This window comes from Abrus precatorius, unplaced genomic scaffold (assembly GCF_003935025.1).
Source record: "Abrus precatorius isolate BTA unplaced genomic scaffold, Abrus_2018 Scaffold10, whole genome shotgun sequence".
Classification (NCBI taxonomy): Eukaryota; Viridiplantae; Streptophyta; class Magnoliopsida; order Fabales; family Fabaceae; genus Abrus; species Abrus precatorius.
In genome coordinates this window covers 29,185,207-29,210,025 of record NW_020874292.1, presented here as the reverse complement: position 1 = coordinate 29,210,025, position 24,819 = coordinate 29,185,207, and the positions used below count along the sequence as shown (strand labels likewise).

Genomic DNA, 24,819 nt, shown 5'->3' with positions numbered 1-24,819 from the left:
TACTGAAGAATTTTTATTTTTTCTTCACACTACAGAATTTTTTAAAATTGTATATAATAGTATTTATATAAATTTATTATTTGTAACAATTAAAATATTTTGTAACACATAATCAAATAATATCATAACACGTATTTTCTTTTTATAAAAAAATAGAATCACAAAAAAAAAAACAACATTATTGAATTAGAAATTTTAATTCTAAACAATGTGCTAAATTAAAAAAAATTCTTTAATTTGTAAGATTTAACTCACCTAAATTGTTCTTCACTTAAAAATTAAGAAACTTTTGATCCTTTTTAATGTAATATTTAATAAAACTGTTATTCACTCATCTATACATGTATTATTGAATTTTTATTATTTTTTCATTATGTTAGATAGAATGTAATTAAATTTGTTGTTGAATATATAATTAGTTGAGTTGACAAAACTTGTGAATGACTAATAATTAATTTGAATTGATCTATTATAAGCGATAAACTTTAGTGAGTCGACAAAAAAAAAAAAAAAATAGTTCAAATTTAAAATATATGTCTAAGTCCAGCAAATTTGATTTTTATGAAACTTTTCTGACCTTAATTGAATGAAACTAAAAAACTTTCAATTTGATTTAATATCAAAATTAAAATTAAAATTTTAGTCAAATAAAACTGAGCTAACTCGGTAATAAGTTTAGTTTGCTAACTACAAGTCTACAACGACAAGTAGTAGAATTATCATTAACTAATTAAAATTAGAAAACAGTGTGATATTTTATTTTCTTTTTTATTATTAAGTATTTATAACACATTTTAAGGTTCATTTATTCTGTATTACACAACAAATTTAATGCATTACATTTAATTTATAAAAAATACAAGAAAATATGTATTATAATTTATTTTTAAAAATAAAAAACTGCTTTTTAAATAGAAAATCAAGCATGCTCTTATTTTGTATAATTTTTCTAGAATAATTGATAATTTTAAGCTTTTGAAATTCTAAAAATGAAGAGTAATCAAGAAAAAAAAAATGTTAGAAAAACAAATAGATGAAAAAATAAAATAATTATATAAAATCATTTTAGACATGCCGTGTGTATAAAATCTTTTAACGAGAATTTGCTCATGCAATGCATTTTTATATTAAATGTATAAACAAAACACTGACAAAAAAAATTAAAATATAGCATGAGAAAAAAGAATAAATCATAATATTAAAAAAATATAAATAACCAAAACAAAACTTTAAATAACATAATTTTTTAAAGTTTTCAATAAGATATATTAAAAAATTTTAACATATATCTTAGAAGTTTATACAATTCTATTTACAATAAAGTAATTTATTGTTTAAATATATTTTTCATCTTTACATATATACTGTTTACTGTCGTTTAAATTTTTAAATGAAATTACAATTTAATTCTTATGAATATATACACTCTTTACATAGGATCAGGATTCTTTTCCGTAATATGACTCTCATGTTTCGTATTTTTGTATTTTTGCTTAAGCGAAAATGCAAAAATACAAACACATAAAGGTCATGTTCGCGTCAAAAAATGAAAGAATTTCAATCTTTTTAAATATTTACAACTATAAAAGTAACATGACAACTTTAAAAAAATAATGTGACTTTTTAATTATTAAATGCACTACATAATTCATCCATTTTTATAGTATAAATGTGACTTTACATATATTCTGTTTGCAGCATAAATGCCATTTTTTTAATTTGTCTATAAATTTTAAGGCCTTAAACAACATTGATGTGCGAAACTTAATTTAATAAAATTCATCCATTTTTCTTTATTATTTTAACCTTTTAAACTAAATAACTATCAAAGTTTTAAAATCAAATAAAAGCACGGCTGAACTAGATTTTTTTAAAATATTAATCTCATTAATAAAAAAATAGTTGTGTCAATATTCAAATAAGTTTGAGAATATACCTTTATATATTAAAAAATTATTCACACATCACTATTTGGTTTAAAATTTTAAAAACTTAATGTCAAGGATACAAGAAACTTAATATAAGTTGTGTACCTTCAAAGCGAGTACTAAATTAATGTAGACAAAAAAAATCACATGTTGATCTTAAAGACAAATTGAAATAAATACTTTGAAGAAATGACTGATGACAATTATCCAACGAGCTTTTGAGAAGCACGATCCCAGCAGGAATACAATTCAATAGCCAACTCAATACAACACCAGAGCATATCACAAATTTTGATATTTTTTTTTTTAATGTTGATAACTTAACCATTCCACTTGTATACAAAAATCAGATGCAAAAGAAAAAAAAAAGGAATAATAAACTTGAATAGTTGAATTCAATAAAACAAATAGAAAGAATATGTAAAGGATATTAGCTATAATAAGGATCATTCATGGTTCTTCAATGGATGACAACCATTCAGAAATCACTGAACTCAAGTTGCATTACTGCAGCATTCATTTCTCAACCTCCTCTTGTAGACTCAATCAGATTCATGTGTCTCTTTGAGATCTAAACCAACATCTTCATGTTGACTTGGAAGGCTCTTGAACCACTTCTAGTCCTTCATCTTTTAGACCTCTCAAAGCTTGATTACTTGAGAAGGAAGTTTCTTTGGTGTTCATGTTAAGCCAAGCTTCATGTAGTTGCAACACATATTCCAAGTGCCATAACACCTCTCCCATGGTGGGGCGGCTCTTGCCATCATCAGCAAGACACTTTTCAGCTATCTCACCAAACTTAGACAATGATTCTGGACAAAGATTTCCTCTAAGCTGAGGATCAATGATCGTGTCAAGTGATCTTTGTCTTTGCCATCTCATTGCCCATTCTGCAAGGTTGATTTGATCCTTAGGCAAGGTTGGGTTTATTACAGCTCTAGCACAAACAACCTCAAACAACACAACTCCAAAGGAGTAAACATCTGATTTCTCAGTCAATTGTTGTCTTCTAAAGTACTCTGGGTCTAGATAGCCAAAACTTCCTTTCACAGCTGTGCTAACATGAGTATGTTCAAAAGCTGGACCATCTTTTGACAAACCAAAATCAGACATTTTGGCTACAAAGTTCTCATCTAAGAGTATATTAGTTGTCTTGACATCCCTGTGAATGATTCCGCGATCAGCCCCTGTATGAAGGTAGTGAAGTCCCCTTGCAGCTCCAATGCATACTTCTAGACGCTGCTTCCAAGTTAATGGAGGAAGATCACTCCCAAATAGATGGCTTCTTAGAGTTCCATTTGCCATATATTCATAAACCAAAATCATTTCATTTTGCTCTTCACAGAAACCAATCAAGGACACTAGATGCCTGTGTCTGAGTTTAGAGAGTATCTCAATTTCTGTCTCAAATTCAGCTAGACCTTGCTCAGACTGCGGGTTGGCACGCTTGATTGCAACAAGTACACCATCTTCAATCTCCCCCTTATACACCTTACCAAATCCTCCAACTCCAATTACCAAACTTTCGTCAAAATTATTTGTTGCAGCAGTGATTTCTGCCAATGTGAACCGCTTGCCAGGTCGGGTTGAGACCACAGATCCATATGGCTTTTGAGTTCCTGCTGATCCCTTGGCACCAACAGTGCTGTTTACAGCAGCTCCTCCATACAGGAACAACGGTCGCCATCCCTGAGGGTTGTTTTTGGTGTCACTTGATTCTTCCCTCCTGCTTTTGCAAAAACAGAAAACAAGAACAACTATAAATGCAATTATAGCTATAGAAGCTAGTCCTGCTCCAACTCCCACCAAAACTACTCTTGCTTTTGATTTGCTTGTTGCATTGCCACCAAAATCATATCTCTCCACATAGGCAAGATTACCATTTCGACTAAGCTTGAAAATCTCCAAACCATTCAAGAGAGCATCAGTTCCTGCAGCACCAGCAGCTGTGTCAGGTCCTAGCTGAACCCAAACCGTGTCAATCCTTGACGACACAGGATCAAAATAATCTTGGTGATAAGCTTTGTTCATCCCTCCTGCTCGTACAAAAATATCAACATTATCTGCAGCGGTTCTGTTGTTAATGTAGATCCTGAATATTCTCTCATTAGCCTTTTCATAAACCAGCTCACAGAAATGTAACCGGATCAAATAATCAAAATCGGGATCTACTTCAAATTTCCATGACATGTTGAATCTTTTATCCAAGACTTCAGTGTTAGACATTGCCCTTGCAGTTTCATACACAAGGAGGGGAGCCACTGAAGTATCATTCATGGAAGCATATGTGATATTAGAACTACTCTTAATTCTAGACCCTGCATTTTCGGTGATCATATAGCTTGAGTCTACTTCCCAAGTTCTCCAAAGATCACGATCCTCATCAGATTGAATCTCAGGGCCGCCAACGTTTAACCTATACATAGTCTCCATCCCACGCCCCATCAAATTTAAGCTTCCACCACTTCCACCAACTCTACTAACGGAGCCAGAAAAAAGCTCACCTACAACTTGTACAATCTCAATGGCATTGATGAAGCCAAAGGAGCTTCTGGTGGGAACAAACTCAATCACAAGCATATCATTGACAGCCAGAATATATTCTTTGATCAAGAAGAATGAACTAGAATTCCTTCCAGAACTCTGCAAATTCATATTCTTGTGGGATATCTTACCTGGAACTTCAAACTCAGACAATAGTTTCAGACCATTGACCACAACACCAAATGAGGACTCATTCATATTGTAGTTCTCAGTAACAAAGGGGCAGAAATGGAACCTAACAAAATAGTTTCCTTGAACATCTTTGATTGTGTAATTTAAAGGAACCGTGAAAATTCTAGCTGTCTTGTAGAGTGGATCATAGGCTGAACTGCCACTTAATGTAGAAGTGGAAGCAGCAACACCAGAGGAGCTGAGAGTGACATTGGTATCAGTAGCCATGTCCCCAACCCATATCCTGCCCTCCACATTCACAGAAGAATTTGAACCACAATTCAAGTGAAATGACTTTGGTTGAGCCTCTATAATGCTAAACGTCACCGACACAATCACCAGAAACAGCACAATAAAGAGTCCATTCCCAAGGACCTTCCCCATTATTACAACTATTCTCCCAAAAGACCCTTCAATTATCTTCTAAGAAGAAGAATCAAAATTTGCAAAGGAGAAGAACAAGCAAAAGGACAAACCAGGGAGTAAAAATCAATACCGACCCAGAAAGCCTACAATGCTCAATCACAGAAACAACCTCTTTTCTTCCAAGATCTTGAACAAGGAAATGAACTTTCATGAAGAGAGACATCCAAATTTAGAAGCATTCGTAAAAGTTGAAGCCTTTATAGCAAACTAGGCAAAACAATCTTCTGGGGCATATGAATGTGAACTTTCCCCACACACAGCAAAGAGTTGAAAGAGAAAACCCACCTCCAACTTTTGCTAAACCAATCAATCTCCAACACACAAACAGAAACTCACAGATCTGAGCCTGAAGGACCAGGGTCCCAAGCAAGAAGTGGCAATGCAATAAGATTGACAAAAAAGACAACAACTTTGGTGACTTGTGATAAGGAATCCAGAGGGAACACTACAAAATCAGAAATGTCACCCAAAATGGGCTCTTTCTGAGTAACCAAAAAAGGAAATCATAACATCAATACATGGGTGTGGTTGGAAACAGATTGGAAAAGTTTCATTTCATTTCATCTGTGTTTGGTTTTGTATCTTTTACAATAAGCCAAGAATCTCACTCTACTAAATTGGTACTTTATCTTATTTCCTCCTTCTAACTGTTGTCCATTATTGATAACAGTAACAAAATTTCTCTTGATTTGACGCCTCTAAAAAGTTTTTTCTGTAACGATCCAAATTTTATTAGTTTATTATCATGATATAAATAATATAAGACGTTAAAATCTTTTGGGTCCACAATAAACAAAATTTAAGTTTATTTTCTTGTACAGTTTTCTTTATCTCATAACTTTGATGAATGAAAAATGTTAACAATATAATTTCAGTGTTATGAAATGCTTGCCAGTTTTAGTAAGTAAAGTGTAAATTTGAATTACTTAATGGTAATTATAATTATATGCAATATAATTTTTTAAAAAATTGATTAATATTTAGTTTGAAATATTTAATATGGAGGCAAGAGAGCGGGATGGGATGGTTCCATTATTTGTGAGGTGGGTCACATGGCATTGTCCTGCACATGATGAGTTGTGCAATTATTCTATTGCCATTCCCAAACTGACCCTGTTTTTCAATCTCTGTAAAACATGTACTGCAATGTCAAATGTCAATGTCTTCTCGTATTATTCCGTACTAAGAGTACCCCTTCAAGGGTCCTTTGTATTTTTGCTTCTACAGTGCTCATCACTCAGCAGTTGAACAGTTTCATTAATTTAATCTTCACCAGAACCACTGCTATGCCACATTATTCTACCCTATACTTCAATTATTGTCAAAATTGGCATTTCCATTTTTACCAACCTCGAATTTATGAGCAGTTTCTCATTTTCAATTTTTCTTTTCTTACTAAATGTATTTCCTTATTAACAACAGTAAAAGTTAATCACTTTCGTGACATAAAAAAACATATATGTGAACTTTATGATTCAAAATATTTTTTTTTCTATGTACTATTAAAAAAAAATTGAATTATAATCAATATATGTAAAACATTTATCAATCTTCATAGAGTTAACTTCTTTTTTCCTTGTAATAAATATTTTCTCTTGGTACAAGATGCCGTGCACGTTTGGATGTGTTGCAGTAAACGTGCGTCTAAGATTTTAGTATTACTCTGAACAATGTTAGACTAATGGAGATCTAAGGCACGTTGAACATAGAACCAAGCACACATGTATGCTGGTTTGCAAGGATGTTATTTTGCTTTAATATATACATCCATACACTGTATATGTATTATTAAATTAAAATTGAATAAAAATTAAAAATACATTTTATCTTTATTATTAAATTAAAAAAAAGTTTACAATATTTAAAGTTTAATTTTACCATTAATTTAAAAAATTTCAAATTAAATGCAAAAAAAATTACATAACATAATAAAAAAATAACATAATCGAAAAATGCTTTCGTTTTAAAATGAAAACTTACATTTATATATAAAGTTAGATTTTTCAAATAATGGTTACTTGTAAAATATCCATACATTTCATATCACAAGTTTTCAAGAATAATAGCCTATAATTGGTAAATTTTAAAATAACAAGACCTTTTTTGAAATTTGTATACTCTCCCTTCCTGATAAAACGTTAAGTAATTACGTTTAACAGAATATTATGTCCTAAAATAATTCCTCAAAACATACTTGTACATATCCTACATAAAAAATTTAGGCAAAAATAAAATTGAAACTCAGACAAGGAAAAATTATTGAATTTCATCCCTGCATGTACATTACATTACATAACAGGTGCATCAACCACTTTGGCTCCAGATGTCACAAAGATCAGTAATTCTAGCAGCACACGTGTAGTATATAAACAAAACACAATAATGGTGACCATTTTAAACACAATTCACTGAATGCTAAAGAATATCGTACACTGCCTATAGAGCAAAACTATATCAATAAGCCATATAGAAAGTCATATCTCATAAAATACATGTACAAATGCTATTAGCCCATGTACAAGTGGATTAATTTGCACATAGCCCCTCGTATTGTAATTCAAAAGAAGAAAGTATGGGCTAAAATATTTATGCAATAACATTGCCACTGTTCTGCATAAATAGATATGAGAAGATAACCCCCAAGCATAAATTAAAAAAAAAGTGCAACTACCAGAACTCTAACATCTCTGATCTCTCTATAGATGAAGCTGATGTAAAGATGAAAAAATGAACCAATTAACACCATGATGATTCCCCCTAAAAAGTGACTTGCAATTTTCCATATCTAGTGGTTCATAAATGATCATGTGGGAGCTTGCAGATGATGATTTCCTTATCAATGCTTCTGGGTTTTACCAATCCAGAGCATGGAAAGATACAATTTTTGTCAAGAGGGTGATTGCCAATTTACCTGGCCAGAACATACAAACTAAACAAATTTTCTACACTCTCCACTCAGTTCTCTTCGTACAAGCTCCAAAATCTCAATAATCTGCAAAATGAATGGATAATAATTGAAACATTTTTATATTGGGGCTTATGGAGGCCAAGCAGTACACACAACACAGCATTCTGTTCATGAAAATAAAATCATCTCAGTTAACTGTTTTCATGAAGAAAGTACTAGTTATTTTTTAGACACAAATGTGAAGAAAATTATATGCCCCAATGTTTCTTTGGAGTTACACAAATCTAATCAGACACTAAAAACAGTAAAAACTTCCACACGGAGGTTCATCAGTAGCTATCTAACCAGACACAATTCTTAGCTGAATGGTGGTGTTCAGTTAGTAGGCCAGCTATACACGGTTTTAGTTGGACTAATACAAAAAGCTGGCTTGTACAGCTATGGCAACAGTACATCATCACTCATCAGGTTGTCCAAAGCTTATTCTCATATATCATAACAGTCTAGCACTCTTGTATTGTGCAGTAAAATTAAACTAAAAAAATAAAATATTTTTAAACTATAGTGTTTTAAAAAATTAACAAGAAAAAAGTTATTAAAAAATAAAGTGAATGAAAAATATAATATAAAAGCATATTTCTTAGGAGAAAATTATTTATATATAAATAGATAAAATTATTCCAAAAGTAAAGCATAGGAATATCCTTAATTGCAATACAAAATTAGTAAAAAAAAAATTATTAATTATTTCAGAATTAGTATTCCATACCATGTTTTCACAAGCAAGCTTGAATCTGATGTCTATTCTCCTTAAATAAAATTCAAAAAGCACAATTATGATAGAAAACTGAAACATGTTTTGAATATAACTCAAGCAAATATATTTATTAAATTATCCTCTTCCTTAGTGACTTCCCCTCTCCTCCCCTGCCCTTGTACATCATTACAAGCCATGGCAAAACTTCCTCTCAATTCCACTGACTGCCATCATAGCAGGTGGTTACATTGGTCATGCCCACTCAGCTATACTTTAAACAGCTTGAGACTTGACCCTCTTCATCTCTTCCTAACATATACCTTGATATAGGTGGTTTCCTAGAGAGATGGGATTGGGATTCCATACTTCATATAATGAGGTTTAGTTTTTTTCTGTCTCAATATCCCTCAATTTTCACAAAAATGATGACTATTACCCATAAAAAAATTGTGCTCAATAACTTTTTCACACAAAATGTCATCTTTTTTTTACCAAAAAGTCAAGCACCTTTTTTAATCAAGTGGAAAAATCAATTTAAGCATCATCATAATATCATATGCCTAATAATGAATAATTCATATGTTCATATCTAGGGAGAAGAGTAGTTTAATGCAATGAAAGGAGCAAATCTTAACATTAAATTGTACATGAATGGCCAAGATTATAAGATTAAAACAGAGTCATTTGACTTTTATATGTGATCGTCTGATCTTTAGGTAATTTTTAATAAAGGTTTTGCTCCTATCACAATAAAGTAAACTACTGTCACAAGATATGCTCTATGCACATGATTTTTTTTCTCATAGGGATGTTTATGTCATTTAAATCAAGTTTTATTCATTCTACATTGACTCCGTGTACTGAATTCAATTCCTAAATCTAGCAAACTAAGACTGAGAATCGCTATTCCATTCTAGCTCGTTCTACTTCATACCCATTCTATGGAAATGCTCAAATGCCATCTTGCATACCAAATGTGAACATGGCAAAGTACTTCCAAAATAAGGGAAATCTCACATCCTCTGTATTTTTGTAAATTACATCAATTGCTACGAGGAACAAAACCTGGCTTTCCCAATGGTAACATTTCCAATTTTGTTCACCTCCACCAGACAACAGTGCCTATACTGGTGTTCCCTAACTTCCTTAATAGTCTCCCATTTTAACCTTACCGCTGCAATTACCTAAATTCTAAGTTGAATTGAGGTTCTTAACTTTTTTTCTGCTTTGAGCAACAAAAAAGGAATATATGTGTATGTGCATGATAACTAAATGAGTATCTGTCAGTATCAAGAGCAATTAGGTGAAGTTAAGAACACATTAATCTTTGAAAAAAAACAGAAACCAATGAACACTAGTTCCATTGTCAGTTATTGGAAATGGACAGTAATCTAGCCATATTTCTAACAAATGCAAGACATCTTAACACATACCTCTTCCGCTCATGACTAGATCTCTAGAGCTTGCCCAACTCAACTTCAAAAGCTAATTAAAGGGTAAAGGATTGCCCAAGTCTTATGAGGACTATTCTAGTCATATTGCTAGCAAATGTGGGACTGGGACATCTTAACAACGGTAAATATGGGGAAAAAAATATTAAGCCCATTGAATAATTGCTAGATTTTCAAATCTCCTAAACCTAAAACAAAATTTACGGGTTTTTCTTTGACAGTGTTAGGTCAAGTATTTATTGTCTCAATGCAGAAAGGAGTAGTTGCTTTTAATATCCTAGAACAACTTTACATCCAGAAGGAAAAGTATTCAGAGAAACAGACTCTTAATAGTTTATAGTGATATCACATCTATTGACATTATACACACTTCAATTATGTACAGACATTAAAAAGATGTTCAGAAAGGGAAAGATTCTCACCCCAGGGTAATGCTGTAGTATGGGTGAATAATGGTCAAGCGCAATGTATATTTTTTCAAGGAGGCTAAGAAGAGTATCTACCTCATCCCCCAAAAGATCAACCTGAAACTCCAAGTAAATATCCAAAGTAAGTACTTCTGGTATACGTTGGATCAATTACAAGACGTAAACATTGAAATAGAAAAAAAGTTAAATTGAAAATAATGTTATCCAGTGAAGTTTATATATCATTTCAAGTTGGGAATTAATGGCATATCTCAGTTCACCAAAACTTTACAACATAAACTTGATACCACAGGCCTTGATATGCAATTGAGGTTTTTTTCACTCCACAGGCACCACTATCTTTTGGTTTTCGGGAAGTTTTACCCATCTGAACAAACAACCATGAGACTGTTTTTTAACACAAGGGCTATGTCACCTCTCCAATAGGTGCTCAAGCTTCCCTGATATTTGAACTCCCATACTCATTCCAAGCGATCAAGACTGCTAACCACCTCAACCCATTCATTGTACGTCCACAAGCACTATCTAATAATGATATTCAAGGGCACTGACATCCTAACAAGAGAGAAAAAGAAAACAATGCTTTTAATTACATACCTCTGCTTCAGCCTTGGCAAGATCTGAACATCTTGCTTCTAGCCTTTGTTTGTACTTCAATCCCATGGATTTAAGTACATTGGCTTTGTTATTGAGCCAACAGAACTCAGAATTCATGCTTTCAAGCCTGAAAAGATTATTACATATATGACTTGGTTCTGACAATACAAGAATCACAAAATTATAATTTAACCTGCTTGTGACATAAGGATACGAAATTGAAGCATATTGGTTTCCTCCCACATAATTTTCAGGCTGTTAACAGTTAACAAGGCCAAATTGAAATCAAATAAAAACTTTTGACAAATATCTTTGCCGCTTACATTAGAACTCTTTCTCATACATATAGTATATCTCTTGCTTGCTGAGCAATCTGAAGGCATTTATCCCGAATGGATACTTACAATATGCAGCACATGCTAGTAGCTTTGTATTTGGCTCAATAATTAAAAAATCCGAAGGTCAAAAAATAAAAATTACTAAGTTAGATCTCCAAATTATTGCTTCAACAAATTAGATGCACAGTTGCACACCACATTCAGAATAATCCAAATGTAATCGCACACCTGATGCACTTGCTGGTTCACATAAGCTTTAACACTTCCTTATTGATAGAAGACCACATAAAACAGAGAAGCAATCATAGAAGTTGTAGTTTATCATAAATTCACGGGACAATAAATAAATAAAAGGAGCTTGAGACAATTGTTGCATACCTCATACAATTTCTTGAAATATCTTCATTTACTCTAGCTTCAAAATCAGTAACCATCTTCAACAATTTATGGATGAGATAAACAGTCGATTCCATTTGCTTCCTGTTTTCCCTTTCTTTAGCCTCAGTCAGTTTTAATGCTTCTTGTTGCTTTTGTGTAAGAGCAGAAAGTACTCTTCTTTCTTCATCAGTTTGTCTAAGCACATCCATTCTTTGTTCAAGATTTTTACTCAACTCATGCATTTGCTCCTTGTATTGTTCAATTTCCTTCAATGCTGCAACCAGGTCACCCTTAGTGATATCCAATTCTTTACTGTTCTCTGCTATTAATTTATGTTGCTGAACTATCTCAGCTCCTAAACTATTGAGCTGCTCAGAGGTAAATTCCATTTTCTCTTTCTCTTGAGCCAAAGCATCAGCTGCTCCTTGTATTAACATTTCCTTCTCTTCCAATACTGACTTCAACGTAAGCAATTCATATTTTAGTTTCTCTTTCTCAGCAGCTTCCAACTTTAAGGCTTCATCTGCATTCACCAAAGTTTCTTTAAATAATATATGATTGATATCCAATAGTCCTTGCATCATCGTTAACTCCATTTCTGCTTCCTCATTTCCCAACCCACTAGATGCTTGAGCATTGTGGGCAGCTTCTTTGAATATTACCTCATACATTTCTTGCATAAAACTATTCTTCAGATGTGATTCTTCCGTGATGCATCTAAACTCACTTGCAAAATCTTCAAAGAGACATTTATATACATCTTGAATAATGGAAACTTCGGTATGTGCATCCTCCACATCAACCTCAAGCTTCTGAATAGTATGTAACAAATTTTTCTCAGTCAGTTGTTGCTGTGACAATTTTTCTAAAGCAGCAGAAAGCTGAGAAGATTGAGTCTTTAATTCCTTCTTCTTATCTGCTAGCATGTCCTTCAGTTGGTGGTTCTCAGAGTGTAAGAAATCCAATCTATCCTTTAAACTGCTAAGAGATTCAATGTTTTCCCTGAATTGATGCACTTTATCAGTTCCAACAAGAATTTGATTCAACTTCGCAATGACATCAGGGATTTTTTTCTTCAACAGTTCAAACTCCTTGTCCTTCTTCAATGGGAAAGAAGAACCTCTTTCTTTCAAATTCAATAGTTCCCGCCTAAGGCGAAAATTCTCTTCAGTCTTCTCTTGCACCTGAGATTCATGGTTTCTTCTCATTTTAGTTATATAAGTAACCAATTCTTCTTTAGACAAGTGCTTTAGTGAGGCTGAATCCAAATTCTCAGGCTTGATAATCTTTGAGTCCTCCTGTTTGCCATTTTCTTCCATAGTTGAAGGTGGTAAATGATCTGTTGAAAGCTTCACGTGGAAATGATCAGCCCTCTTATTATGACACCATTCCTCAGCATTCTCCAAGGATCCAAGAGAAATAAGCTGCCCAGTTTCAGAAGTAGATAGTGTTTTAAAAATTGAATCCAATTCCTGACGCAAACTAGAGATCTCTTTATATTGGTCAAAACAATTTCTACTTTCAGAATCATACAGATTCCATAGTTTCTGTTCACAGTCCTGCTGCAAACTCCAGATACCATAGCTGATTACCATCCGTTCAATTTCCGATTGAAACTCCTGCTCCTGCTGCCATTCAGAAAGTGATATCTTTGATAACTGATCCACAAATTCCATTCTTCTGCAGAAAGTGTCTAGGGTATCTTTTAGACTTTCAAAAGCTTTATCGACATAAATCCATTTTTCCGGCATATCCTCCTGTAGAATACCACTTAAACCCACCAAATCAGAACCTGAACTAATTCTTCTAATGGAACTAGGCCCTCTAATTTTATTTATTTCTTTCTTGAGTTGATTTAACTGCTCATTTACTGCAATGTGAAGACTATCTACAGACATCATATGCCTATCAAACTCTAAACCACTGTCTGAAAAATGATATGTAGCAGCTTCATGGGGTTCATGATGATTTACCGAAGACCACAAAGTTTTAGCTTCGTCTGAACCCACACGGCAGTCATGTAGCATATTCTTTAGCCCAACCACCTCCAATTCTTTCTGAGCAATTCTCTCAGCTGCCTGTTCTTCAACAGCATTAACCATGCCCTTTATCACGGAGTCACTCACCATCCTAGAGATGATCAACCGCTCATCAATGTCGACCAAAAAGGACTCCATCTCCTCAAGTATATGATCACCAAGGCTCTCGTCTTCTTTACCATTGTCATAAATCCTTTCACCACCCTCCATAACAGCAAAGCTCTCCATTGTCAGATTTATGCTTTACAAACAAGAATCAGCAATTTGGAGCCATTCAAAACATGAGCTCAAATCAATCTCTCAAACCCAGTACACTGTCTGCCAAAATAGGAAGGAAACAAATAAGAAATTATTACACTTATCAGAGACAAAAAAAAATGCATAAAAAAAACTTACAACAATACTTGTTTATCAGTAGCAAATGATTCAAATTTTCAAATTATAAAAAGACGGGTAAGAAATATGACCCCCCGGCCCCTAAAAAAATCCAAACTTCATTCATGCCCCTTTTTCACTGTGTTTCACTTCCAAACTCATCAAAGTAGATTTGAATACATCGAAGGAAAACCCTTTAACTGTTTTTCTTGGCTAACATAAATTTCTGAAGGAAGAATGAGGCTGGAGCTGAAAGTTGAGGGAGAATTAAAAATCGAGGTTCAGAGACAGTTAGTTGGAGCTCCAATGTAGATTGAAGCTGGAACAATAAATTCAAAACTGGAAGACAAAAAACCGCTTGGTTGAACGGCATCAGAGACTTACTTATGTGACCAAACAGTGAAGGCGTATGATGTAGAATTAACGGCCAAAACAAAGAATTGGAGAATCCTAGGTGACAGTTGGAAATGTCGAAAAGAGAAATAGCGTACAAAGAAGAGCGTTGAATTAGTGATTGTGGGGTTTTTTTTAGGGTTTAGCAGAGCAGAACATGGAAAAGGTTCCTGCATCAAAGATTTGGTGAGAGCGGGAGAGAGAAAGGTAACTAAAATATACCCTCCGCTTATCAACAAAATCACAACCCTCTCCCCTCCTCAATTGACTTTCAAACATCTCATTTGTTTGCATTTTGCATTTTGGATTTTTATGTTCTTATTATTAAATTAAACAGGTAGAAATACTTTTTAAGTGTGTCTTCATAATTAGTTAAATTTTAATTAATCAAGACTCGGTTTAAAAAAATATATTAAAAATATTTTATCATTAAATAAAGTGATATATTATATGAAAGGAAAAAAATAAAGTGATATAATATGTGAAAGAAAAAAAAACATAAAAATAAATATTTTTTCATCATCTTTTTTCAACAAGCGATTTGATTTTTTTTAATTAAATTCACTATAATAACAAATGTGAAAGTGATAGAGAATTTTTATACACATGCTCACTTTGTTTGCATACGGCTATTAACTAAGTGATAATCATATTCCATAAAATAAATAAAAGGTATTTGGGGAAGAATAAAAGCGATAGTCGGTGAAGGAAATTTATCCTTTCCCTTCAAAATATATTCAAAGCAATTATCGTTAAAAACAAAAATTAAAATTAAAAAAATCAAGTGTGGGAGAACAAATTGAGAGAAAGGACATTCTACTTATATTGTTAACTAATTATTATAAATAAAAAAATTGAGCAGAAACACATGTGAGGAATTTATATTTTATTCATAGTAAATATATTAAATTTTAAAAAATTCCCAATGTACTAATTGTCCCACAAGAGAACCAAATCAATTATTTTGTCTAGCAATCATGGCCATATCATGATCGCCGTGTTTTTTTCCTTTTGGCTATATAGTAAGTTGTGGACTCAGAAAAAAATATCTAAATAAAACATAAACTTTTTTATATTCTTGTGTTATCTTAAATTATATTTATTCGAGTCAAATATAAATTCAAAAATTATATCTACTTTAATATATACATAATATCCCTTCTCAGTATTTTTCAGTGTTATTACTCTATAGTTTTCCATAGTTATGACAGCAATTATATTAAATTTTTATGTAGGCAGATTTTATGCATACTCTGTGTAGATTAAATAGACGCTCTCAAAAAATTAATCTTCCATAAATGGAAATTAGGACATGGTCATAAAAAAATTATTATTATCATTAAAAAAATTATTCACAATTTATAACTATCATTAATTAAAAATAAATCAATACTCACAATAAGATTGGAAGGATTACCTTTAATTGATTTATTCAAACACTTTGCTTCTTGTTAATTTTGGACACCTGGGAAAGCTATAAAGCGACAGAGGAGAAAAAAGGGAATGTACACTCACACTTTCTTTTTATGAATGGAAAATCCAAAACAAAGAAGAAACAAACAACAACAAAAAAGAACTAAAAGTAGCCCCACCAAATTGGTCAATGAACAAAAGTGTCCAAGGCTGAGAAGGAGGTGTTTCATAATTTAATTATGTGCATGTTTAGTTTAACTTATTAGAAAAATAAAATATTCTTTTATTAATTTATGAATTAAAAAATATTCTCTCCTTTGTCTTTTCCTTGCAAACCAAATAAATATCTTACCTCTCCTGTTAATTACAAATGAAAAAAAAAACATTTAAAAATAGAAAGTTTAGAAATAAAACAAAAGTTTGTACAATTTTGATAAATTTCAAAAAAGATATAAGATGTGAAATTAAGATTTGGGAAGGAAATTTTTTTTATTTTTAGTTGAGATTAAATTTGATATTTTAGTTAGTTAATTATGATTATAAAACAATTTAATAAATTTAATTCATAATTTTTTAATAGAAATGAGGATTTGGGCGTTTAAGATAGAAGAAAATCAACTGGAGGCTAAAATCGATATTTTTAAAAATAAAGCATTAATTGACCAGAAAATTTTGACAGACTAAATTTACCCATCTTTTAACTTACAGAGACTAAAAATATAATCGGTAAAGTTTAATATAAAGTCAATTATATAATACGTAGTACGCACATCATAAATTTAATATAAATTAATTTTCTTTTTTAAATAAAAGAAATTTTAATTATAATTATTGCTACAGTTGATGTAATTTAGCGCCTGTTGTAAAATGTCAAAATTAATTATTTCCGCCGTTCTAATATAAATTTTATGGATACAATTTATTTAAACACAGATTTAAATTTTTTTAATGGTTTAAAATATTTTTATCTAACTTTAGAATAAACAAATTCTCACTTTTATAAAAACAATAACGGTAAAGAAAAAGGAGTTTTTCATTATAACCAAGATTTTTTTTAGGGAATTATAATCAATAATGAATACTTAATGGTAAAGGAAGAAAAATATTGAAAAGCAGAAAAGGGCGAAAAGCACATTGGTAGAGTTGCTATCATCCACCGTTTTTGCAAAAGAATATGCCAAACTTTTTGAGGGGTGGCATCTTCTAACGTGCCATGGAATCCCAAGATTTTCTTCGATCATAGTATTATACGAGGATAACTTTTCATTTCACCACTATCAATTTAAATATTTGTAAGAATGTTATTAATATATATATACATATATATATATTACTCATTAAAATAGAATAATATGACAAAATATTTAATAATTTTTTTATAAAATATTATAAATTAATTTATTTGATAAAAATCTTCAAATTAATGATTGAATTGTTTAATTTTGCATTCCCTGAAATATTATTAAGCAGTATAAGTGTCCAAGTTTGACACTTAATATCAGCAAAAATATTTGAATTTTATAAAATATTTTTCATCAATTAATTATATTTTTATTTCTAGAAATTTAAAGACTATAATAAGTTCTTAATTGCATGGCAGGTTCCTTGATTACTTTGTCTTAAAGTCTAGTATCATAAAGTAGAAAACGGTTTCAAGAAAGGATAAAAGTAGGGGAGGGAAAAGAATGTGTTTCTATACAAAAAATGTACTTAATTAATGTGCCTACTCAACAAAATGATCAACATTCTCACATTATATGTAGTCAAAACCGTTCATTTTTGTGTGTGGAAAACTGACAATGGTAAGGTCGTATATCAAAGGCATAATTTTGGAATCTCTGAGGCATTATAGATTCAAGCCATTCTTCTTTTTTGTGGCATTAAAATATGTTGGAGCATGCAGTGGTTTAAGGGGGGGCATTGGAGCTTTGATATATTCAAAGATTACTGTGCAAAAATTGTAGCTGAGACATAACTTCCTTTCGGACTTGGTCTCTTCTTATTTTTCCTGTGGTAGTGACTGGAAATGGCTTCCTCCATACAATAAATAATTTTGGTATCTTAAATCTGAAAGAAGAATCATAAGAAATCATCGCTAAACAGCTGTGTTAGGAAATATAAAGTGGGCTAACACACCAAAAAGATCTCCATTAACAAATAAAAAACAAACCACACAAGTTGACTAAACACTACATTTAACCCAAAATTCTAAGACATTACATGTTTGAATGAGATTATTTTTAGGAGAATAGTTGTTTAATTTTTAAAAATTTCTAAAAATAAATTATCACTTTATCAAAATAACCTATTCAAACATGCACTAAGTAAATGAGTCCTTCCTATTTATATGTTGCTCAACTAGCTCATTCTCAAGACTTAAGCAGAAGAGTTTACGTAACATAGTTTATAGCACCCATGAGTTCTATTCAGCTTATTTTAATAAGCTTCTCTGTATAGCTTATCAAAATAAGTACTTTTTAACTTATTCTAAGAAGTTTTAGTATCAAATTTATAGAATAAGCTCTGATAAAAATAACTTATGCCCATACATACTTTAATTTAACAGGAAAGGATTTTGAAGAAGTACCTGCTTAATTGATTTTGCATACAATATTGCTGGAGGTTCTTTCTAGATAGGTGAAACTCTTCATTTGAATCAGACTGCTCTGACCAAAGCCAATGTTCCCTTAGTTGGATACATGCTACCACCATCTCTGTCAAGCGAGCATCCGAGATTCCCACAATAACAACACTTGCAATCGCTGGATGTTGTAGTAGAATTGCCTCAACCTACTTCAAACAAACAATATTTTCACACTTCCATGGAGTTGTAAGTATCATAAACCAAGAAAAGACAAACACTCAACTGGTCACAGTACACAGGAAATGATGAAGAAATGTTCTAGTGTTACATTACTTATTTGTTATACATTACTTGTATGTGTGTCCCTTTTGGAGGATAAAAATTCGTGATCAAGAAGCATATTATTTTGGTTTAAATTTGTAACTTGTTTTTTATGACAAGGCAAACAAGTTGAGGGACACTTGTACTACCTCTTCAGGGTAAATGTTCTCTCCACCACTCTTGATACGACCGTTTGTTCGTCCAAGGAGCCACAAATTACCATAACGATCAATTGATCCAATGTCACCTGTGTCAAGCCAGGCTTCGGTATACGGATTAAATGGATTTGTGAGAGTTTGATCCCAATACCTGAGCATTATATGTGGTCCTCTAGTTAGAATTCTCCCAATGTGACCACAAGCATCTGCACATATCTTCAGTTCTACGTGAGGTGCAGCCTTGCCAACACAAACACCTTGGGGCTGGTGAATGAGATTCGATCCTGCCACACCAAATGTTTGAAGGAGCTGGCTAGTGGTTTCATGCATTGGGTCATAGAGTGTCAGGAATGTCAATGAGGAGCATGATTCTGTCATCCCTTTGATAAATGAAACAGACAAGACTAGTGAATTACATCTATTATACCCAAGGTACAAGAGAACCTAGAGAAATTTGGAAGGGTCAAAGTTAGTCTGACCTTCATATATTTTACATTCTTGTCATTTGGTATATTGTGTTATCAAAAATAAATATAAAAAGGAGAAAATTTGAGACTTTTTGATCTTGTCACAAGTCAAAAACAAAAGAAGACATTCTTCAATGTAGATCTAGCTGTTTGTAGCTTTGCTATTTTTCATATAAAGCAACTTGAAGAAGGAAGGAAGGTAACAAGCTTGGCTACATTCAAATTTTTGGTTCTATAAGGGAGATCAACTTTCATTAGTTTGAATGAAATATCAAGGGACTTTTGTTTCTAGGCACACAGATTCTAATTAATAGAGTTTCAATAAGTAGTGACTTGTTTTAGTATTATAGTAAGGAATTAAGGATATTATTTGATTTTGGCTCCCAACATGGCTCCTTTGATCCTTTCACCGTTGAACTAATTATTTGAAACTTGTCTCCACTTTGTAAATTACCTGTTCTCATACTGTTATTGATTGTTGGATAAAAAATTAGCAATTGAAATTCTTATCTTTCCTGAACTCTTTTTCTCTTCTCTCCCATAATTCTTTATCATCTCTCTCTTTCGATTGTCTAATTTATCTTTTTCTTTTGCTAGTTGCACAGGATTTTTGTTCATATTTCGATTAAAATATGTGTTTTCATATCTAAAATTACTCAATAAATTTCTTCTAGACCAAAATTGAAATAAGTAAAAGAGAGACATACCATAAGCTGAAATAAGTTTAGCTTTGGTGAAGAGTATGCTAGTGTCTTTGATGAGCTCAAGTGAGAGGCTTCCACCCCCATTAAGTATTTTCTTGACAGTGTCTCCCCCTTTCCAGGTCTCTTTGTGCCTAAAAATATTAAAACACCAAATCAAGACTGAGAATAGTTGTAAAACAATAAATCCCTAACTTGGCCTTTACCTAAGGTAACAAGATAGCAAAACATTTAAGCAGAAAAAATATTTGCATAATAGACATAAAAAGGATAAAACAGAGTTTGCTCTACAAACCATGACCACTTTAGGACCTTATTTAGTATTAAGTACTGTATAAACTAGGAAGCCTGGGATACAAGAGATTAATTATCTTGAGCAGGTAAAATAATATTTGGTTTTACTGGAGGTTAAAAGATTTCTATGCTAATTTAGCAATAATTTCTTTTATAAAAAAATTGTTTTCAGATGACATATTTTGTGATGATCTTTGATTGTAGAATATACCTAATTATAGAAATCAGACTGGCCATTATTGCAGGAACTGTGATAAAAGATGTCACGGTATATTGCTCTATGGTGCCAACAGCCGATTCTGCATCAAACTTTGGCATCAAGACATGGCAACCTCCAACCATGAGCATGGTCAGGGCTGACGACAAGCCACCAATATGGCATAATGGAGCAGTATGTAGATAGACCTGTTACAGAACAAATGGCATAACATGAAGTTAATCATCCTTCTGATGTTTCAGCATGATTTATTATGCAACTTGGAAGTATGTAATAATATCTTTATAGTTAACATTGATAGCGTGTTCTGATATCATGGTAAGTTTTCATAACCAATAACATAAACTGCATGTAACAAAGAATGACATACATCATCCTCATTGTACCCAACTATGGCAATCTTGGCTAGAGATTGTATGATAAGAGCTCCATGGCTTAGGGTAACTCCCTTAGGCTTTCCAGTAGTTCCTAGAGTCAAGAAAAAAAAAATTTCAGGAAATAAAGGAGGAATTATTTTATCAAAAAATAAATCCTTAGCGAAATATTTAGACAGTAGCATGTACATTATTGCCCCCTAAAAATCATGCCAGTGATGTAGAAGGGGACCTTCTTCAGTAGAATAAAAAATCTATAGAAGTCCATCTATATTTCAAACTCCTAATTATCTGCAACTAGCTTGTAAACAAGAATTTGGGAAGTCTAGAGTGCATATTTCTATTACTAGAACTAAAATGAAATTGACTATAATTTTTAAGTTCATTGAACAAACTTAAACCTCCAATATTACTACCTTTCTTCAATGAATACCTCAAAAAATTAATCAGCTCCAATCCATGTATTCACAGTTCACACGTAAATCAATTTTAAAAAGTAAATTCCACTTAGTTAAAGAAGTGTCTAATTCCCAGATGGAATAAGTTTTGCATGTGTTAACTACTTTCATCACGCATGCACATGTTGAAATAGTATAGAAATGATTGCTTTCTGTTGAAGGTCTCTTTCCTAATTTTCTTATATAGCTTTGGAATTAATTTATTTACTCCTAATCATCTGAATTTCCCTTTGCAGCTACAAATCTTCCAATCCTGTTATTAACGTTTTTCATCCTTAATTTATTATAAATGGTCTTAGTATTCCATTTTAGCAACCATTTAGTTCCCTGCCTTGCTTCTCTACAAAGCCACAAACCACAAGAAATTAAAGTTCAGAGTAAAAGCAACTGACTCAGAATCTTGAACCTGAAGTAAAACATATTATTGCAGCTCCTTCAGAAGCCCAGGTGTAATCAAATGGTAGAAGCTTTACAGGATGCCCCTTAAGCATTTCTGGAGTAAACACTGAAAAGCAGTAAGAGCCATTAGATATTAGGATTATTCAAGTAAAAAAAAGGTTTCATTCATAATTTCTAAATACCAAGCAAAGTTCCTATCCTACCATTCCACATTGTAAAATCTGAGGAAGGGGAATCCAACAAAACATGCCACTTCAGAGATGGAATGTCATTTTGATGGAGTTTTGAGTACCATGTGTAGCAGCTTTCATCAGTCACAAACATCACTGGCCTCACTGCTTCCATTGCTAATCTTGCCTCTTCAAAACTCTGCAGGAGAAGGAAATTGTTTTAATAGCATAACATTGTGATTAGTGTATGAAATAGATTGTGGGAAGGGATAGAGTCTAGATGAAGTAACAACAACAAGAAGGCTGCAAACATATTAACTTTTGAGGTAAATAAGAAGTAATGTGCGGTGAGTTAAAGTATGCATTAATGCCTGTGCATAATGAATGATGAGGACAGCTGAAATTGGCTTGAAGTGCCATGTTAGCATGAAAATGGTTTCATGAGAGTGCTTGACAAAAATACCAAGTAAAAATAGCGCAAAGGTTAGCAATCGAGTTCAAAGTTAATTTACTCACCCAGCGATAGTTCAGAGGAGCAGCTATTCCTCCAACAAAAGCAATGGCTAATAACCACTCCAGATACCAATCACTGAAAAGAAAAAAGAAAATACTCAATCTATCATTGATAAAATCATTGATGAACTAACAATAACTACAAATTTCATAGGGATAAGACGTGTTTATAAATTATAAAACAACGACCAATCCTAGTCACACTAATTGGGAATGTGGTGTGTTCATAAGGTCAAGTATTTTTAAAAAAAATACATAGCTATAAAAGACCTCAACCCAGAAGGATTAAAAACCTTTCTTGTACTCCTGTGTCCAGTGGTGAAGCACTGTAACAGTGTAACCTACATATTTAAGGACTAAAATCTTCAATTTTTAAATGTCTCCACATTTTACTTCACAATTTCAACGCACAGCAGCATAATTTTCAACATTTTTATCTTTATTAATTTATTAACCAGTGCCTAAGAGTACTCAACCTCAAAAGTTTCTAAAAGGGTATTTCATATTTGTAGACATTTCACATTACAAATTTATGGCTTCATTTGACTTTAAAAAAGGAAGGACCCACTTTATCATTATCTCAGGTTCTAAACACAAACCACTGGGATATATGAACTTGAAACAAGAACAAAAGCTTAATCACTTTTGTGTTTGGTTCAAGAGGAAGAAAGTGCATAGTGTCCCAAAATGAAATATGAAATACCCTCTTCGAAAATTGAGAAAAAACCTGTTACTAGTAACACACAAATACTAATGCATGCACATGCAAAAGGGAATAAGAAACAAACCAAAGGGTACCACCTGTTGTAAGCACAGATAGCAACCACATCACCAGGTGCGAGTCCTAGCTGGAGCAGGCCTTGTGCCAATGACAACACTTCCTCCACCAACTGTTGGCCGCTCTTACGGCGGTGGCCGGCGATTGTGACCGGAAAATGTCGCCGGAAAGCTAGCAAACGACTCAAACATTGACAGATATGAGGGTGTGTGTAGTTAGCCATGGAACTTTGAATTAACTCTATGTTAGTTATGTTTACCTTAGCAACTGCAGTTACCATCTTCTTATCTTATCTGCACACAAGAATTTGTCATCAGCTTTTGATTAGAATCATTATGTGTCACTTTTCTATTGGTACACTCTAAATTTCTCTTGTTCTTTTCACACGTCTTTAGAAATGGATGAGTCAGATGTTACTTAGGACTTGTACATGTGTCATCACTTTTTAATTGGTCAGAATAAAATTTTGGTTTTTATTATTTTTGTTATTTTAAGCTTTAGTTTTTATAATATTATTTATCTTTTTATTATTTGTTTAATCTTGTTGGCTTATTCATGAGTACTCATTTTTATATTTTCTTTTAACAGTTTTTTTTTTCATGTATTCAATGACATATAACAAAAATCTGTATATAATAATTTTTTACTAAAATTTCATAAAATTTATTCTGCTGAAAAGCATACAATGATATTAAATATAATAATTGTTAATAAAAATTTATCGTTTATTAAATTTTTATTGTGTATTTTTATTCATGCATTAAAAAGATGTTCATTTAATTATTACATATATTTATGAAAAATAAATATAAAAACTAAAACTTAAGTTAAAGATAATATCAAAATCTATCTAAACCTTATTTTAATTTTACATGCTAAAATTTATAAACTAATATTTTTTTTTCAAAATCTATCCTAAACTTTGTTTCATGTTAGGTAATAAATTTACTATTTTCTATCATAATCATAATTAGTGTTTCTCAATAATAAATTGAAGAATAATGTCAATTTGAAAGTGCCACCAGATAAATTATTTACATATTTAGGTTACTAAAATAATCTTTTCAATATTTAAATTATTACTATATCAATTTTTTTAAAAAATATTTTATTATTAAATTATTTCTTCAAAGATCTAAAATATGAAAATGTTTTTCCTTGAGAATGCTTGAAGTGATAAAAATAAAAAGTCAACCAACACTAGTTTAGTGGCCTATTTGTCATTTGAAAGTAAGAGTA

The 24,819-nt window shown here is 31.9% G+C and overlaps 3 protein-coding genes across 8 annotated transcripts; all 3 read right to left on the bottom strand.

Annotated features, from left to right (window-relative positions):
• Positions 1–2,217: 2,217 nt before the first annotated feature.
• LOC113853249 (probable receptor-like protein kinase At1g30570) lies at positions 2,218–5,027 on the bottom strand. The gene has a single exon (XM_027483768.1). It carries the CDS (start codon positions 5,025–5,027, stop codon positions 2,514–2,516), a length of 2,514 nt encoding a protein of 837 aa, XP_027339569.1. The 3' UTR covers positions 2,218–2,513.
• A 2,255-nt stretch (positions 5,028–7,282) lies between these two features.
• LOC113853248 (WPP domain-associated protein) lies at positions 7,283–15,006 on the bottom strand. Of its 2 annotated transcripts, none has more exons than XM_027483766.1 (5): positions 14,725–14,988; positions 11,927–14,283; positions 11,211–11,337; positions 10,608–10,709; positions 7,283–8,061 (listed from the first exon to the last, which is right to left on the bottom strand). In XM_027483766.1, exons 2-5 carry the CDS (start codon positions 14,191–14,193, stop codon positions 7,999–8,001), a joined length of 2,559 nt encoding a protein of 852 aa, XP_027339567.1. In that variant the 5' UTR covers positions 14,194–14,283; positions 14,725–14,988; the 3' UTR covers positions 7,283–7,998. The 2 variants fall into 2 exon arrangements, with proteins under 2 accessions (XP_027339567.1, XP_027339568.1); XM_027483767.1 differs by having other exon boundaries at positions 7,421–8,061; positions 11,927–14,322; positions 14,725–15,006.
• A 2,676-nt stretch (positions 15,007–17,682) lies between these two features.
• Positions 17,683–23,842, bottom strand: LOC113853250 (2-succinylbenzoate--CoA ligase, chloroplastic/peroxisomal). 5 transcript variants are annotated; one of them, XM_027483769.1, is made up of 10 exons: positions 23,604–23,831; positions 22,806–22,878; positions 22,323–22,488; positions 22,127–22,225; positions 21,259–21,356; positions 20,883–21,076; positions 20,384–20,511; positions 19,201–19,589; positions 18,734–18,936; positions 17,683–18,213 (listed from the first exon to the last, which is right to left on the bottom strand). In XM_027483769.1, exons 1-10 carry the CDS (start codon positions 23,801–23,803, stop codon positions 18,084–18,086), a joined length of 1,680 nt encoding a protein of 559 aa, XP_027339570.1. In that variant the 5' UTR covers positions 23,804–23,831; the 3' UTR covers positions 17,683–18,083. The 5 variants fall into 5 exon arrangements, 4 of the variants coding, with proteins under 4 accessions (XP_027339570.1, XP_027339572.1, XP_027339571.1 ...); XR_003502493.1 differs by having other exon boundaries at positions 17,817–18,213; positions 18,734–18,939; positions 23,604–23,807; XM_027483771.1 differs by having other exon boundaries at positions 17,910–18,213; positions 23,591–23,842.
• Between the last annotated feature and the right edge of the window lie 977 nt (positions 23,843–24,819).